This window comes from Rhinolophus ferrumequinum, chromosome X, assembly GCF_004115265.2.
Source record: "Rhinolophus ferrumequinum isolate MPI-CBG mRhiFer1 chromosome X, mRhiFer1_v1.p, whole genome shotgun sequence".
Taxonomy (NCBI): domain Eukaryota; kingdom Metazoa; phylum Chordata; class Mammalia; order Chiroptera; family Rhinolophidae; genus Rhinolophus; species Rhinolophus ferrumequinum.
This window is the reverse complement of record NC_046284.1, coordinates 84,745,124-84,762,178: the sequence shown is the minus strand read 5'-3', so window position 1 is coordinate 84,762,178 and position 17,055 is coordinate 84,745,124. Positions and strand designations below refer to the sequence as shown.

The 17,055-nt window shown below is 38.8% G+C and overlaps 1 protein-coding gene across 1 annotated transcript in view; it reads right to left on the bottom strand.

The window, feature by feature from the left end:
* DGKK (diacylglycerol kinase kappa) overlaps positions 1 to 17,055 on the bottom strand; it is a 141,324-nt gene that overhangs the window by 42,793 nt on the left and 81,476 nt on the right. The window contains exons 8-9 of the mRNA XM_033095507.1: positions 8,533 to 8,635; positions 158 to 341 (exon numbers count right to left, since the gene is read on the bottom strand). Of these exons, the coding sequence (XP_032951398.1) occupies positions 158 to 341; positions 8,533 to 8,635 (287 nt within the window). The remainder of the gene's footprint in view (positions 1 to 157; positions 342 to 8,532; positions 8,636 to 17,055) is intronic.

Genomic DNA, 17,055 nt, shown 5'->3' with positions numbered 1-17,055 from the left:
AAATGCTCTGGAGTTATGTGTTTTTGTCCTGACTTGAGGAAATGGATCTTTCCTGCCCACATACTCAAACTAATTCCAGGAAGCCTATCCTAGTCTAGAATGTACAGAAGGTGGAGTCCCTTCTATATACCCACTATATCTCTTACCCCGTGCTTACCCGGCTTCAGGTCCACCCTTCGCCAGGTCAAACACTTGAGACGGGTTAAGGTATTGCTTAAATTTTCGGAGGAAGACGATCCCTTGGTGATCGCCACTTTTGGAGTTGATGAAGATGAGAAGGGGACATGAACAGGCTGATGACCAATCGAGATCCCAGAAGTCTGAAGCTACTACTAATTGGCCTAATACACACACACAGTAAAAAGAAAAAGAAGGGGAAAAGAACAGGGGCATTGAGATAGATACAAGACATGACAACATCAAACTTTGCAAAGACTTTAAAAAAAAAAAACAGTTTTATTGAGGTATAGTTGATATACAAAGAACTGCACATATTTAATGTGTACAATTTAATGAGTTTAGACATATGCAGACATCCATGATACTATCACCACAATCAGGGTAATAGACATATGCAATATCTCCCAGAGATTCCTTGTGCCCTAGACTCATGAGATGGCAGAACAGAGGGAAATCAGTACAAATCCCAAGGTGTTTTTATTAAAAAAAAAAAAAAAAACCATTAAAAAATCCCAGCTGGCTTTTGCCCAGCTATTGCCAGGCAACCAACATTTGCTGAGCAACTACTACATTCTAATCATCATGCTAGATACTGCTCGGGGTATAGCCCCTGCCCTCAACCTGGGGAGACAGGCTTATACACAAGAATATGTTAGAACACAAAGATTAAGGAAATTGGTGCCACAACCAAGGATTAATGAAATGCTGAGGGTAAACTGAGGAAGGAGAAGGTTGAGAGCCCAAGAGAAGGATCAGCACACCAATTAGTCCTCTCTCTGCCTGGGATAGCTTGGTTCTCACAGTGAGAAGATACCAGGTAAGGAGGGAAGGGAGGAAAGGCTGCCGTTCAGCCAGGAGCTAATGACAGGACATATCAATGTGGGTTGAAGTAGGGAGCTTTAATCACTCCTATAAGGCTCTGACAGAGCAATCCAAGTTGTAAGAACTTTCAGGGGAAACAAGACTGTAGGGAAATTGCCTGGATAAGAGAGAGGCTTTTAATAAGCCCCAACACTGAAGTTCCTCATAAAGCAGTGGAGTTATAGCAGTCTAAATTGCCATACCCTGCCAGGTCATGCTGAGTCTTAGAGCCTATTGGCAGGGAGGTAAGCAGTGAGCAATGGTCCCCTAAGAGATGCTAGACAAGTTGTGAGTCCCCAAACCTCTGAACTTGTGGCTTGCCAAGGATGCCCTAGCGAAAATAAATGCAAAGGGCAAAAAGCATGTGGCTTGCTCCTGAATGGTGTGGGCCAGGACGAAGTGTTGAGATGTCCCATTTGTTGTAGCCTGGGTGAAAGGGAGCCTGAAGGAAGACTGATGACTTGAAAAGATTTCATGCTGTTTTGCCTAGAAAAATCTAAAGCAGTGTTCCTCTATGGGCCAATTTCTAAGCCAGCTAGCCAGTCATGCACCACATTTTCTGAGCTTGCCAGGACTTACAGCTAAGGAGAGTCTGTCTGCTATGTCCCTTCAGTAGCATAGCTTGGAAGTACTTACTCTCCCTGAACACATTATGCAAAAATAGTACCCTTTTCAACATTTTTTTATTACAAAAGGTAATATATTAACACAATGGTAGTTAAGACATATTAACTCATTTATTCAGCAACTATGTATTGAGGCCATTCTTTGTGCCTGTCCTTGTTATGTTTTGAGAATACAGTGGTGGACAAGATAGAAATAGTCTGCTCTTGTGGAACTTATATTTTAATAGAGGGGGACAGGGCATAACAAATAAATACAGAAAATAATTTGATTTGAAGAAAAATAAAGCAGGAAAATGGGATGGAGACTGAAGGGGGGTGTTATTTTAGACAGGGTGATCAGGGACAGCTTCTCTGGGGAGGTGACATTTGAGATGAGACTTGAATGATGTGAGGAAGTGAGCAATACAGATACATGGGGGAAGAGGTTTTTTTTTTTTTTTTTTTTTTTTTTTTTTTTTTTTTTTTTTTTGGAGCGGGGAATGGAGAGATAAGACAAAATATAAGTGCTAGGAGCCAGAAAGGTAGACTGTGTAGGGTATCTGAGGACCAGTGAAGAGAATAGAATAGCATGGCTGTTATTGAGTGAGGGAGGGAGAGAGTGACAGAAGAAGAGGTCAGAGAGGTGACAGGCACCAGATACAATGACAAAAAGATGTTAGAGGAAACAGAAAATAAGGGTGAGACTATTCAGTATGGAATTGAAACATTAGGGGTCAGGTCACAAGATATATGAGGAAAATAGTCAAAAGGTGGTACCTTTTTTATGTGCTTGCTCCTCTACCAACCAACAATGTAGGCTCCAACTCATGGCCTGGCCCCAGTCTTACCTCTGTTTTAGAAATTGATTCTGCTCTATGCTTACCTTCCTCACTCAACAACCTCCTGTCAACACCCTGTAGGTGAGCATGTGACTTTGAGTATATACCACAGTTAGAGGATTAATGGAAACAGCTTCCTGCCAACAGCTAGTGAACCTGTGAAGTGTGCTTGGAAGAAAGAATTCCCCATGCCAAATATCCTGAAATAGACCTGTCTATGCCCCCAGTGTTTTTTTAAGTATCAAAGACCCTTTGAGTCAGTCCCTTTCTAAAGATTAGGTAGCAGTGGCAGTGAGACCAACTACTGTGAGCTATTTGGGTCTCAGTTTCCTTATCTCTAAAGTGGGCCATTCAAAAAACTAACTTGTTTCCTAGTGTTTAGATGCAAGTAAGCTAGCTGTTATGCTGATGAGAAAAGGAAATATAAATTGGCTCTTAAAGTGAAAAGAAGAGCAAACTTATTCATAATAAGAAAGATCCTAATTAAAACTACGCCATGGTATCATTTTTTTCTTGTTCAGAAGATGGGCAAGGAAAAAAAAAATAGATAACACGCTTGATTGTAGAGGCCATGGGGAAATATGCACTCTCATACACTGAAGATGGAAGTGCAAAGTGACACAAGTTCTATAAAGGACAATTTGACAGTACTTATGAAATTAACAAAGGCTTATGCATTTTTGACCCAGTAATTACATGTCTGAGATTGTTTTCCCTACAGGTATATATGTAAAACGACCTGTATGAAGTTGTTCATTGCAGCATTGTTTATAATAGGAAAAGACTGAAAACTACCAAATTATCCATTAATAGGGACTAATTAAATAAATTATGGTATGTCCATATAATGGAATATCTTGTAGCTGTAAAAAAGAGTGAGGAAGCAATCTTTTGTTGATACAAAAACATCTCCAAAATATACGGTGAAGGAGGAAAAGAAAAGCAAGGTGCAGAACAGCATGTATAGTGTTAAAAAAAAGGAGTGATAAGTGTATATATATATATATATATATATATATATATATATATATATATATGAAGAAATACTGGAAGGTATTCAATAAACTAAACTAAAGGTAGTAGTTAATCGTAAGCAGCAGGGATGGGGTAGAGGTGTAGGAGATGGTGAAGATCAGCAAAAAATAGCAGAAAGATATTTTACTACATATTATGTGTGCATGTGTGTTTCTATTGTTAAAAGATACTTAATACATGTGAATATATTAAGTAGTCAAGAATTGAGAATTAGGAAAAAATAATTATGCTAATGTTATCTGTAAGTTAAATAGCCATTAGTGAATGGCTGAAATTATTTATAGAGCTGTTTGACAGCTTGGAGCATGGGCTGCCTTCTGCAGTGTACCTTTACAAGAGATTGCAGCTGTGTGCCACAGCTAGTTGTCCCCCAGGTTTATTCACTAACATAAAGCAAACATCTTAATTTCTTTGGGTATTCATTTCTCCATACGTAAATAGTATCATGTTACAATAACTACTAAAATAATCCAGGGTGGGGATGGAAAGCCACTAGATGAAGAGAAAATTCTGTAATTAAGGCAACTTAAACTTCAGTGTCAAACCTAATTTCGTCACAGATGGGAAGACGGGAAAGCAGCGCTGGCAGGAAGTCATTCCCAGGGGAACACAAAGGCAGCCCCATTTAGCATTTCCCCCATAGTCGGAGAACATCTGAATTTGAGCAAGGCCAACTTTGTCAAGAGAATCTTGTGAACAAGGTGAAAAAAAGGGGTGGCATTGTGAGCTGAAATGTAGTAATGTTAGGCAGGTTCATAACCGGGTGAATGATCATGGCCATAAGGTTGCTTTTGAATAGGGTGATGTTAATTGTAAGGGAGTGTGCTGTATTATTTAACAATTTTTATCAATTCAAGCGAAAACATAGAAGGCTAGCTTGTCAACTTTGAAGTACCCCAAATTGGAGGGAGAGCTACTGGATGACAGAATCAAGGCTGAAAAATGACTTCAATGGGCAGATAGGTCAAAGTCACCAAGACAAAAAGAGATAAATTTGAAGCTTGGCCTTTAGGCTCAAGGGCATAAATTGCAGCGGAACGGGACAGCAGGAACTTGGCTTGGCAGCATCAAGTGTGAAAAGGGCTTAGGGGATTTAGTTGACTTTAAGCTCCAGATGAGTCAACAGCCTGAAAGAGCCTTTCAAAAAAAACTCATGCTCCTTTGAGCTGCATTAATATAACCACAGTTCCCCACACTGAGAGGGAGCCAATAGTCCCTCTCAAATTTGTTCAGTTCATACCATAGAAGGATGTTAAATTAGCATAAGGTTGGCTTACTGTTCCACTTTCTGTATTTTAAAATCCTCTTTACAAATGTTAACTCATTTAGGCCTCACAATGCACCCAAGTACAACGATTATTTGCTTATTGTCAGGAAACAAATGATAGATAAAGCATAGAGAGGTTAAGTAACTTGTCTAAGCTCACACAGTTAGTAAATGATGGAATGTGCTCCCAGGACTAGTAGCATCAGTATGGTCTGGGGACTTGTTAGAAATGCAAATTCTTGTGCCCTAACCAGATCTACTGAATCAAAAATTCTGGAGGGGGTAGGGCCTAGAAATCTGTGTTTTAATAAACCTTCCAGATGATTCTGATGCTTTCTTATGTTTGACAACCACTGCACTATACTCCATATGAATCAGGGATGCTGTTTCAGTCATCTCTTATTTTCTAGATTGCTTATCACTGAGCCTTACATATAGGCAGTATTCCATAAATATATTAATGAATTCATGTAACAAATCTTGACTGTGCACATGCCATGTACCCAGGTTTGAGTTAAGTGCTAGGGATAGAGAGTTCACAGTCTGAAGTGGGAGACAGATATGTGATGAACTATATAATATAGTGTGTTAGGTGCTCGGAGATATGTTTTGGGTTTACAGCAGATAAAGTAATTTGGGAAAGTGGGGAAAGGCAATTATAGAGGCTGTTAAACAGGAGATAATGTTTGATTTTTTAATCACCCTATAAGATGAGAGAAGAAATTTACCAAGCAGACTGGATAGGAAAAAGGAATAAGTAGAAAGTGTTCTCAAAAATTAGAGTCTGTTGACTAAATAAATGAATGAGTGCTACTTAATGGCAAGTGCTTCCTCAGGGCGTCATCAGCTGGATGCCTCCATCCTGGATGCTGGACAAGGAATTCTCTAGCCTGGACAGAAGGGTTGGACCAGATCATCTTTAAGGACCTTATCATCTCTAAAATGGGGTGGGACTTCCCAACAGGAAACTTATCCATTAAAGAGCATATTTGCCTAGGCCAAAAAGCCAAGAAGACTCAAAAAGATAGGGAGATCTTAGAAGACAGTCCCCAGAAATGACACGCCAAACAGTGCATGATAGAAAGAACGGTTCTCAAGAGTGAGATTCAATTGAATCAAGATTGCAGATGATCGGAGGAAAGGCTAAAGGCTAATGCATGAGGCATTAGATGACACAAAGAATGGCTTAGCCCAGGTGCTTCTAAGAAATAATATCATGTCATCGATAGAAAGCAAGGCCATTAGCTGACAATCTATAACAAGAATAAAAAGTGGTATAGGATAGGAAAAAACTGAAAACAAAGAAACAAATTCTACAATGACAGGAAGCACAGAACCAGATGGGCCACCTATAAAGGAGAGGTGTTAGCCCCTTAATACCTATTAGGGGTGATTTGTGAGATGCTGAGGTAGGCATCCTTCAGTCTTCTCACAGACATTTTCCCCAGGTCCTTGTGGGGTGAGCAAAGTCTCAGATTGAAAACTAGGGTGACTTTCATTAGCAGCTTGAGCTTGCTGAGCTGACTAGTTTGCTACTTTTCCTCTTCCCTGAGTGAGGTTAGCTTTGTTTGTGCACTCCTTATGGGACATATGAGTATACTTGCCGGCAGAAACCTGTGTGAATGGCTCATTCCATGTACCAAAGTCTATTCTGTGTTTGGGTTGGAAAAGAAACTGGAAGAGACTAGAGTGGCTCTGAGTGTATGTACTTGTATGAGCACACATATGCACATGTGTTATGTCTCATTCTAAGACATACAGAGTGAAACTAATCATGCACAAACTGAAATTAATGGGCAGTGTGTATCTCTTTACTGGCTTAGTGAAAGGGTAGCATGTCAGTTGGTAAGTACCGTATTTTGCCATGTATAGTGTGCACACCCACGTCTTTGGCCCAAAGTTTCAGGGAAAAAAAATCTTTCATTTTAATTTTTTAACTCAAAATCTGTGTAACTTTGCTAACAATTGTCACCCAATAAACTTTAATTTTAAAACTTTTTTTATTTGTTTACATTTAGGTACTTGTTTTTTGTATTATAAAGGAATTTTAGCATTTATTTTTTAACATATTATGGTACAAGAAATTTTATGGAGCAAATAATTACAAAACACAAGAACAGATACAAGGTACAAGATATTTTATGTACCAGTAACAAATTTATGATATTTATGTATCACAGAAGGCCAAGAACTCTTCGTCGTTGCAAGCTCATCGTTAAGTTCAACAAAATTGATTATCGTATTCCAGGGTATTATTTTGCATATGGATATCGTTATTGATTTCTAGAATAATACTTTTAACTCATAAGCATAAATAAAAGAGTTAAAAACATTTATATAGATACAGAATTAGTACTACCCATATATAATGTGCATCCTTATTTTTCCCTCACAAATTTGGGCAAAAAAGTGCACATTATACATGGCAAAATACGGTATATTAAATTTCTAAACTTTGTAGTGTTAGTAAAATAGGTCAGGTCTTTTAGCTGTGATGTGTAATTTTGATTTTTACAGCTCCCATTCTTAAATAATGAGTAATGGGAGAAGCAAATGAACAACTCAGTGGTAGAAATGAGAGCCTCTCAGAAGAAGCAAAGAAAAAGTGAGGTGAACTAAAAAATGCATCATTAACAAGTGCTAAACAGTGAATTATCCCTGTGGGATTCTACAGTTTTCATTAGGCTAGAAGACTTGGGATTTAGTTTTGTGGTCTTTTTGGGGTCATGTTTCTGGGTATTTAGTCCCTTTACATATTATCACTTATCCTCACAATATATGTCATTCCCATTTACAGATGAGGAAAGTGAAACTCAGAGAATGTAAGTGACTTAAGCAAGAACACCTAGCTAGTAAGTGACTAAAATTCATCGTTGCCTGGCCTTTGTTTTTCCCCTTACACTATTCTGTCTCCACGTCTCACCTATTTTTAAAAAACAAACACAAAATTAAACAAAATATCCCTCTCCTTTGCCCCTGCTTTCTCTGTTCTAATATCTCTAGACCTCCTGATAGAAGACTCTATACAATGTTCATTCTTGCTGTATTGATTTCATTGCTACCTCCTTTCTCTGTAACCTCCTACAAGTGGTTGACATTCCTAACATTTTGTCATCTCCAGGTGTCTCTACCACTCCTTTGGTTCTTAGCACATGTTACCTTAATTTGTCAATTGTCATATTATATCAATATCCTGGGTCCAAAATAACTGTGAGCTCTGGCAATGTCCATATCTTGGATCTTTTTGTAGCCTTCAAACACCTTATGAATAGAGTTCTCAATAAATCACTCACGTCCAGGAGTGACAAAACATCAACAGAGTGTGTTGGAGCAATGGAGTGTGTTAGATTTGGGGACAACCTTGGTGTTAGTTTCGATTTTAAAAGTAACATGACCTTGGCCTTCATGCAGTTCTTCCTTGACCACCTGAATGAGACGAAACTTATTTCATGGATTATCTAGTGTCTGGAAATCATGAAAAAGCTGAAATCAATTCTGATCAGTCAGAAATGATTGTGAGAGAGGCTACAGAGAACATGCCCACATACATATACACCATAAATATCAACATTCACCATCCCAAAGGTCTAAAGAGAAATGAACTATCTCTACACATATGCACATTCCTTCTCTCCAGAAATGTTTGACTGGTTGAGGAGAATAATTTAATCACAGTCTTTACCCCAGTCTTTGCACCTTCCCTCCCTCCCCAGTGTATTTCTGAGGTTAATGTTTAGCTACTCACCATCTCCTTTAGGGTCGCTTAGGGCAGTGGGAGGAATCACTGATGTTCGATGGCTTCCAAAGCAGCATTCCTTGGAAAACCGTCTCCTGCAGTCATCATGCACCTGAAATGACAAGAGAAGAAAAGAGAAAAACAAAGGATGGGGGAGAGAAAAGGATAACATTGATTAGTCTTGAGTCCCAATTCCAAGATTTGAGTACTCAGAGTTTGAATTTCCCTTTCTGAGGTTTGGTGCTATACACATACCCCTGACACAATCTGGACACCTCTCCACCTTGAGCCTATACCATCCCCGAGTGTGGCCTCTGAACTACTCCTTTCAAATGTGTTCTCAGAAGATACACATCATAGGCACTGAGAAGACACCAATCTTAGGGCACAACCTTAGGGGACTACAAAATGGGGAGTTTACTTGCAGCATGAGCGTGCTAATCCTGATAATATGCTGTTATACTTCAATCCTTACAACAACTGTGTGTGGTAGGGACGACATTATTAAGTTCATTTTAGAAATGAGGATACCAAAGCTCATAGATGTAAAGGATCTTGCTCAAGGTCAAACAGCTGGGAAGTGACAGAGCTGACACTCTGATGCCTTCCCCACTAGTAACCATTCTGCTGAGATTTCTGACATCTTCATGCACTACTTCTGGACAATTATAACATTCCTAGAGGACATGAACCTAGCCTGATTATGCAAAAGCAATTAGCAGAGAACCAGAGGATACCAGAGTTTTCTTTTTTTAAAATTGAGATTATAATTGACATACAACATTATATTAGTTTCAGGTGAACAACATAATGATTTGATATTTGTATATATTGGCAAAATGATCACCTCAATAAGTCTAATTAATGTCTGTCATCATACATAGCTACAAAATGTTTTTTCTTGTGGTGAGAATTTTTAAGATTTACTTTCTTGGCAACTTTTAAATATGCAACACAGTATTATTAACTATAGTCACCATATTGTGCATTAATTACATCTCCAGGACTTATTTATTTTATAACTGGAAGTTTGTATCTTTGACCCCCTTCACCCATTTTGCCCACCCCAACACCTACCTCTGCTAACAACCAATCTGTTCCCTGTGTCTATAAACTCAGTTTCTTTTTTTTTTTTAGATTTTATTGGGGAAGGGGAACAGGACTTTATTGGGGGAACAGTGTGTACTTCCAGGACTTTTTTTCCAAGTCAAGTTGTTGTCCTTTCAATCTTAGTTGTGGAGGGTGCCATTCAGCTTCAAGTTGTTGTCCCTTCAGTCTTAGTTGTGGAGGGCGCAGCTCAGCTCCAGGTCCAGTTGCCATTGCTAGTTGCAGGGGGCGCAGCCCACCATCCCTTGCAGGACTTGAGGAATCGGACCGGCAACCTTGTGGTTGAGAGGACCCGCTCCAACCAACTGAGCCATCTGGGAGCAGCTCAGCTCAAGGTGCCATGTTCAATCTTAGTTGCAGGGGGCAGAGCCCACCATCCCTTGCGGGACTCGAGGAGTTGAACCGGCAAGCTTGTGATTGAGAGCCCACTGGCCCATGTGGGAATCGAACTGGCAGCCTTCGGAGTTAGGAGCATGGAGCTCTAACCGCCTGAGCCACCGGGCCAGCCCCAGTTTCTTATTTTTTAATTAAAATTTATTGGGGTGACAATGGTCAACAAAACTATTAGGTTGGTGAAAAAGTAACGGTGGTTTAAAAGGTTAAAAATAATTGCAAAAACCACAATTACTGTTGCACCAACCTAATACATAGGTTTCAAGTGTACAATTCTATAATGCATCATCTATATATTGTATTATGTGTTCATCACCCAGAGCCAGTTCTCCTTCCATCAACATATATTTGACCCCCTTTACCCTCTTCTACCATCCCTCCTCCCTGGTTACCCTCTGGTAACCACTGAACTGTTGTCTGTGTCTATGAGTTTTTGTTTCTTTATTTGTCTTGTTCCTTTGTTGCCTTCAGTTTTATATCCCACATATAAGTGAAGTCATATGATTCTTGACTTTTTCTGTCTCACTTATTTCACTTAGCATAATAATCTCAAGATCCATCCATATTGTCACAAATGGCAGTATTGATACAGCCGCTATGGAAAACAATATGGAGGTTCCTCAAACAATTAAGAATAGAATTACCATATGACCCAGCAATCTCTCTCCTGGGTATCTACCCCAAAAATTTGAAAACATTTATCTGTAAAGATATATGTACTCCGATGTTCATTGCAGCATTATTTATGGTGGCCAAGACATGGAAATAACTAGTGTCCTTCGATAGATGATTGGATAAAGAAGATGTGGTATACATACACAATGGAATACTACTCTGCCATAAGAACTCAGTTTATTTTAAGATCCCATGTATAAATGAGATCAAATAGTATTTGTCTGTCTCTGACTTATTTCATTTAGCATAATGCCCTCAGGGTCCATCCATATTGTAAAAAATGACAAGATTTCCTTCTTTTTATGGCTACATGGTATTCCACTATGTATATACATACATTTTCTTTATCCATTCATCGATCAATGGAAACTTACATTATTTCTATATCTTGGCTACTGTAAATGATGCTGCAATGAACATGGAGGTGCATATATCTTTTCAAGTTAGTGTTTCATTTTCTCCAAATAAATAACCAGAAATGGAATTGCTAGATCATATGTTTGTTCTGTTTTATTTTTTTGAGGAACCTCCATACATATCTTACATGTTTTCTGTTTTACACCAATTTACATTCCCACTAACAGTGCACAAGGGTTCCATTTTCAACACATAGTGGTTAACACTTGTTATTTTTTGTATGATAGCCATTGTAACAGGATGAGGCAATATCTCACTGCGGTTTTGATTTCTATTTCCCTGATATTAATGAGGTTGAGCATCTTTTCATATGCCTGTTGGCCATCTGTATGTCTTCTTTGGGGAAAAAATGTCTATTCAGAACATCTTTCCATTTAAAAAAAAAAACTTTTATTTATTTTAAGTGTGTTTTTCCAGGACCCATCAACTTCAAGTCAAGTAGTTGTTTCAATCTAGTTGTGGAGGGTACAGCTCACACTGGCCCATGCAGGGATCGAACTGGCAACCCTGGTGTTACGAGCATCGTGCTCTAACCAACTGAGCTAACTGGCTGCCCCATCTTTTTATTTTAAATAGAATTCTTTGTTTGTTTGTTTGTTTTTGTTTGCTTGTTTTTTGCTATTGAGTTGTATGAGTTCTTTATATAATTTAGATATTAACTCCTTATCAGATATATGATTTTCAAATATTTTCTCCCAATCAGTAGGTTGCCTTTTTATTTTGTTGATGATTTCTTTGATGTGCAGAAGCTTTGAAATTTGATGTAGTCCCAGTGGTTTATTTTTGCTTCTGTTACCTTTGCTTTTGGTGTGAAATCCAAAAAATTATCACCAAGACTGATGTTGAGGAGTTTACTGACTACATTTCTTCAATTTCTTTTCTTTTTTTCCTTTTATTTTGGAATATTAGGGAACAATATGTTTTTCCAGGATGTCAAGCTTTTTTTTTAATCTAGTTGTAGGGGGCACAGCTCAGCTCCAAGTCAAGTCATTGTTTTCAATCTAGTTGTGGAGGGCGCAGCTCACTGGCCCATGTGGAACTTGAACCAGCGACCTTGGTGCTATGAGCACTACGCTTCAACCACTGGCGGCTGAGCTCCAATCTCAAGCCGTTGTTTTCAATCTAGTTGTGGAGGACCCAGTTCACTGGCCCATGTGGGAATCGAACCAGCAACCTTATTGTTAAGAGCTTGCACTCTAACCAACTGAGCCATCTGGTCGCCCCTTCAAGTTCTTTCATCAATATCTTATAGTTTTCTTATAGTTTTCAGTATGGGTCTTTCACCTTCTTGGTTAAATTAATTCCTAGATATTTTAGTCCACTTGATGAAATTGTAAATGGGACTATTTTTTAAAAAAATTTCTCTTTCTGACAGTTTGTTTTTAGTGTATAAAAATGGAACAGATTTTTTAATATTGATTTTGAATCCTACCACTATACTGAATTTGTTTATTAGTTCTAACAGTTTTGTGGGGTTTTTTGTGGAGTTTTTTTTTTTTTTTTTTGCATAATATATATAGTATCATGTCATCTGCAAATAGTGACAATTTTACTTCTTTCTTTCTCATTGGGATGTCTTTTATTTCTTTTTCTTGCCTAATTTCTCTGGCTAGGACTTCCAATGCTATATTTTAAAAAAATGGTTTAAGAGTGGGAGGTGGTTCAAGGTGGCAATATAGAAAGATCCCAAACTCACCTCCTCCCACAGATACAACAAATCCACAACTACATACGGAACAGTTTTCTCTGAAAATAACCTGAATAGCTACTCCACAAGAAAGGATAAAAGAGCCAGATGGAGACAGGTAGGAGAGGCAGACACATGCTCTCTCCAAAATTCCCGTCTCTGGGGTGGCTACGCACAATTGGGAGGTATAGATAGATAGATAGATAGATAGATAGATAGATAGATAGACAAATAAATAAATAAGTAAAGCTACTCCCTGAGGAAAAAAGGCTTTGGACCCCACATCAGAAAACCCAACACTTAGGTTCAGCATGAGACAAGCCCCCAGAATATCTGGCTTTGAAACCCAATGCGACTTACATTTAGGAGAACGAAAGGATGTAGGGAATGAAGATTCTACTGTTAAAGGGCTTGTGTACAGATTCACTTGCCCTGGGACCCAACACAAAAGCATCCATATGTAAAGGAAGTTCATTTTCTAAACTGAAAGCATCTGCCAGAGGGGCAGAAGTCTGTTGAGTCTCTCTCTGGGGACAGAGGCACTGGTGGGAGCAATTTTGATATTCTCCTTTTATCATGCTAGCGGCAGTGCTGGTGGATGTCATTTTTGTATGCTCACTCTAACTTGCTAGTGGTGGTGAGTGAGTAGCCTTGTGCCACAGACATACAGGGAGAGACTGAGCTATGTGGCTTCAGGGGAAGGGTTGACAACTGCCATTGTTCCTGGGTTGTGTTTTCCTCCCACACAGCCAAATCTGAATCTGCATTAACCTGGTGAACTCTCACTCCACCCAATGACTCCCTGATACCCCACCCCACCCAACTTGCAGATGGCCAGAGGCTCTATTGGTGGCAGGCAGCCCACCTTGGTCCATGATGCAGTCTTTCTTAAAAAACTCTCAAAGTCTGCAGGCTGCAGACAGGCAGCTGTGGCCTTGTTGTGCCCTTGCCTTTTGCTGAGTGGCTCTAGGCTCAAAACTGGTGTCAAATCTGAATCTGCATTAACCAGGTGAACACAACTCGTCACACCCTGGTGACTGCTTGAAACTCTGCCTCACTCAACTCACTTACGACCTGAGGCTTTCAGTGGGTGAGCCTGATGGGCAACCAGCAGGGGGAGGCAAGCCTCAGGGTACTCTGAGCATTTTGCTGAGCTGCCCCAGGCCCAGTACTGGTGGCAACCAGCCACAGTTCATAGCATAGCCTCCCCCATGCACCTCCAAGTCCAGCAGAGGCAGCAACCAACTGTGGATCACTTTGTAACTTTTACTATGTAGTCCCTGGCAGATCACAGAAAGCAGCTGACATTGACCTGCACAGGATACCCTCCCAAGAGGCCCCAGAACCAACACATCTGGTGGCTGGCTTCAGACCACAACAGAGAATCACTTGATTAGCCCCCAAAGTGGAATTCCCAAAGGGTGGTCTCAGCAGGCACCAGAGCCCACTGGGGCAAATCCTACCCCATGGGATCAGCCCACATACTGCAGCTCGAATGCTGTGGTTGTGGCCAATCCTCACAGCTAGTCAGCCTGAGGGTCAAGACCACCTACTGACGTGCCAATAGCAATCAATGCTCAACTATAAGAAGAGGACACACACAATCCATACAAGGGATAATCCTGGAGCAACTGGCTCAGGTGATCAGGGAGACTGTGTCACTGGATCCCACAGGACACTTACTACATAAGGCCACCCTGCCAAGACTGGGAGATGTAGCAGCTATACTTATTGCATAGAAACAAACATAGAGAGGCAGTCAATATGAGGAGACAAAGAAAAATGTCCAAAATTAAAGAACAGGTGAAAACTCCAGAAAAAGAACTAAACAAAAGAAGGCAAGCAATCTACCAAATACAGGGTTCAAACATTAGGTATAAGGATGCTTAAGGACCTTAGTGAGAACTTCGACAAAGTGATAGCAAGCATAAAAAAAGGACATAGAAAACATAAAAGAACCAGTCAGATGTAAAGAATAAAACAACTGAAATGAAGAATACACTAGAAGGAATCAATAATAAATTAAATGAAACAGAGGGTCAAATCAGTAAATCAGAAGACAAGGTAACAGAAAACATGCAACTGGAACAGCAAAAAGAAAAAAGAATTTTAAAAAATGGGGATAGTTTAAGGGACCTCTGGGACAACATCAAGCATACCAATTTTCACATCATAAGCGTACCAGAAGGAAAAGAGGGCAAGGGATTGAAAACCTATTTGAAGACATAATTACTGCAAACTTCCTTAATCTGGCAAAAGAAATAGATGTACAAGCCCAGGGAATGTAGACTGTCCCAAATAAGATAAATCCAAAGACACCCACACCAACACACATCATAGTTAAAACGGAAAAGGTTAAAGACAAAGAGAGAATATTCAAAGCAGCAAGAGAAAGGCAATTAGTTACCTACAAGGGAGCTCCCATAATACTGTCAGCTAATTTCACAATAGAAACTTTGCAGGCCAGAAGAGATTGGCATGAAATATTCAAAGTAACAAAAAGCAAGGACGTACAACCAAGACAATTCTACCAGCAAGGCTATCATTTAAAATTGAAGGAGAGATAAAGAGCTTCCCAGACAAGAAGAAAAACCAAAGGAGTTCATTTCCAGTATTATAAGAAATGTTAAAGGGACTTCTTTCAGAAGAACAAAAGACTAAAATATGAATAATAAAATGGCAATAACTACATATCTATTAATAATCACTTCAAATGTAAGTAGATTAAATGCTTCAATCAAAAGATATAGGGTAGCTGAATGGATAAGAAAAGAAGAGCCATACATTTGCTGCTTAACAGAGACCCATATCAGATTGAAAACCACACACAGAATGAAAGCAAAGGGATAGAAAGTGATATTTCATGCAAATGGAAATGAAAAAATGCTAGGGTAGTAATACTTATATCAGAGAAAATAGACTTTAAAACAAAGTCTATGATAATAGACAAAGAAGGACATTTTATAATGATAAAGGGATCAATTCAAAAACAAGAAATAACCCTTATAAACATTTATACACCCAACATAGGAACACCCAAATATATAAAGAAAATATTGACACACATAAAGGACAGACAACGGTAATACAGTCATATTAGGGATGTTAACACCTCATTCACATCAATTGATAGATCTTCCAGACAGAAAATCAACGAGGAAACAGTTGCCTTCAATGACACATTAGACCAGATGGACGTAATGGATATGTTTACAGCATTTTACTGCAAAGCAGAAGAATATGCATTCTTTTCAAGTGAACATGGAACATTTTCCAAGATAGACCACATGTTAGGCCATAAAATAAGTCTCAATATATTTAAGAAGACTGAAATCATGTCAAGCATCTTCTCCATGGGCCCAGGAGGGGTAGTAGATGGGGGGAGGAGGGTTATCACTGTGTGAGGGATATAAATGATAAACGTTTAACTATTACATTGTTTTGTACACCTGAAACTAATAAAAAATATTAAAAACTTAAAAACTAAAAAAATAAAGGGATGAATTTTATGTTATGTAAAAAAAAAACATTCAATCAATGTTCAAAATAGACCAATAAAATAAAAAGGGAAAAAGAAAGAAAAAGCATCTTCTCTAACCACAATGGCACAAAACTAGAAATCAATTACAAAAAAAACCTGAAAAACACATAAACACATGCAGGCTAAACAACATATTACTAAACAATAAATGGGTTAACAATGAGATCAAGAAAGAAATCAAAAGATACCTTGAGACAAATGGAAATGGAAACAAAACGACCTAAAATCTATGGGACACAGTAAAAGCAATCCTAAGATGGAAATTCATACTAATACAGGCCTACCTGAACAAACAAGAAAAATCGCAAACAATCTAACCTTACACCTAAGGAACTGAAAAAAGAACAGCAAGCAAAGCCCAAAGTGAGTACAAGGAAAGAAATAATAAAGATCAGACTGGAAATAAATGAAATAGAATCTAAAAAAAACAATACAAATGATCAATGTTGGTTCATTGAAAAGATAAACAAAATTGATAAACCAAACAACAAAAGAACAAGACAAACAAATGAGAAACAAAAACTCATAGACACAGACAATAGTTTAGTGGTTACCAGAGGGTAAGGAGGGTGGGGGGTGGGAGATGAGGGTAAGGGGGATCAAATATATGGTGATGGAAGGAGAACTGACTCCGGGTGGTGAACACACAATGGGATTTATAGATGATGTAATACAGAATTGTACACCTGAAATCTATGTAATTTCACTAACA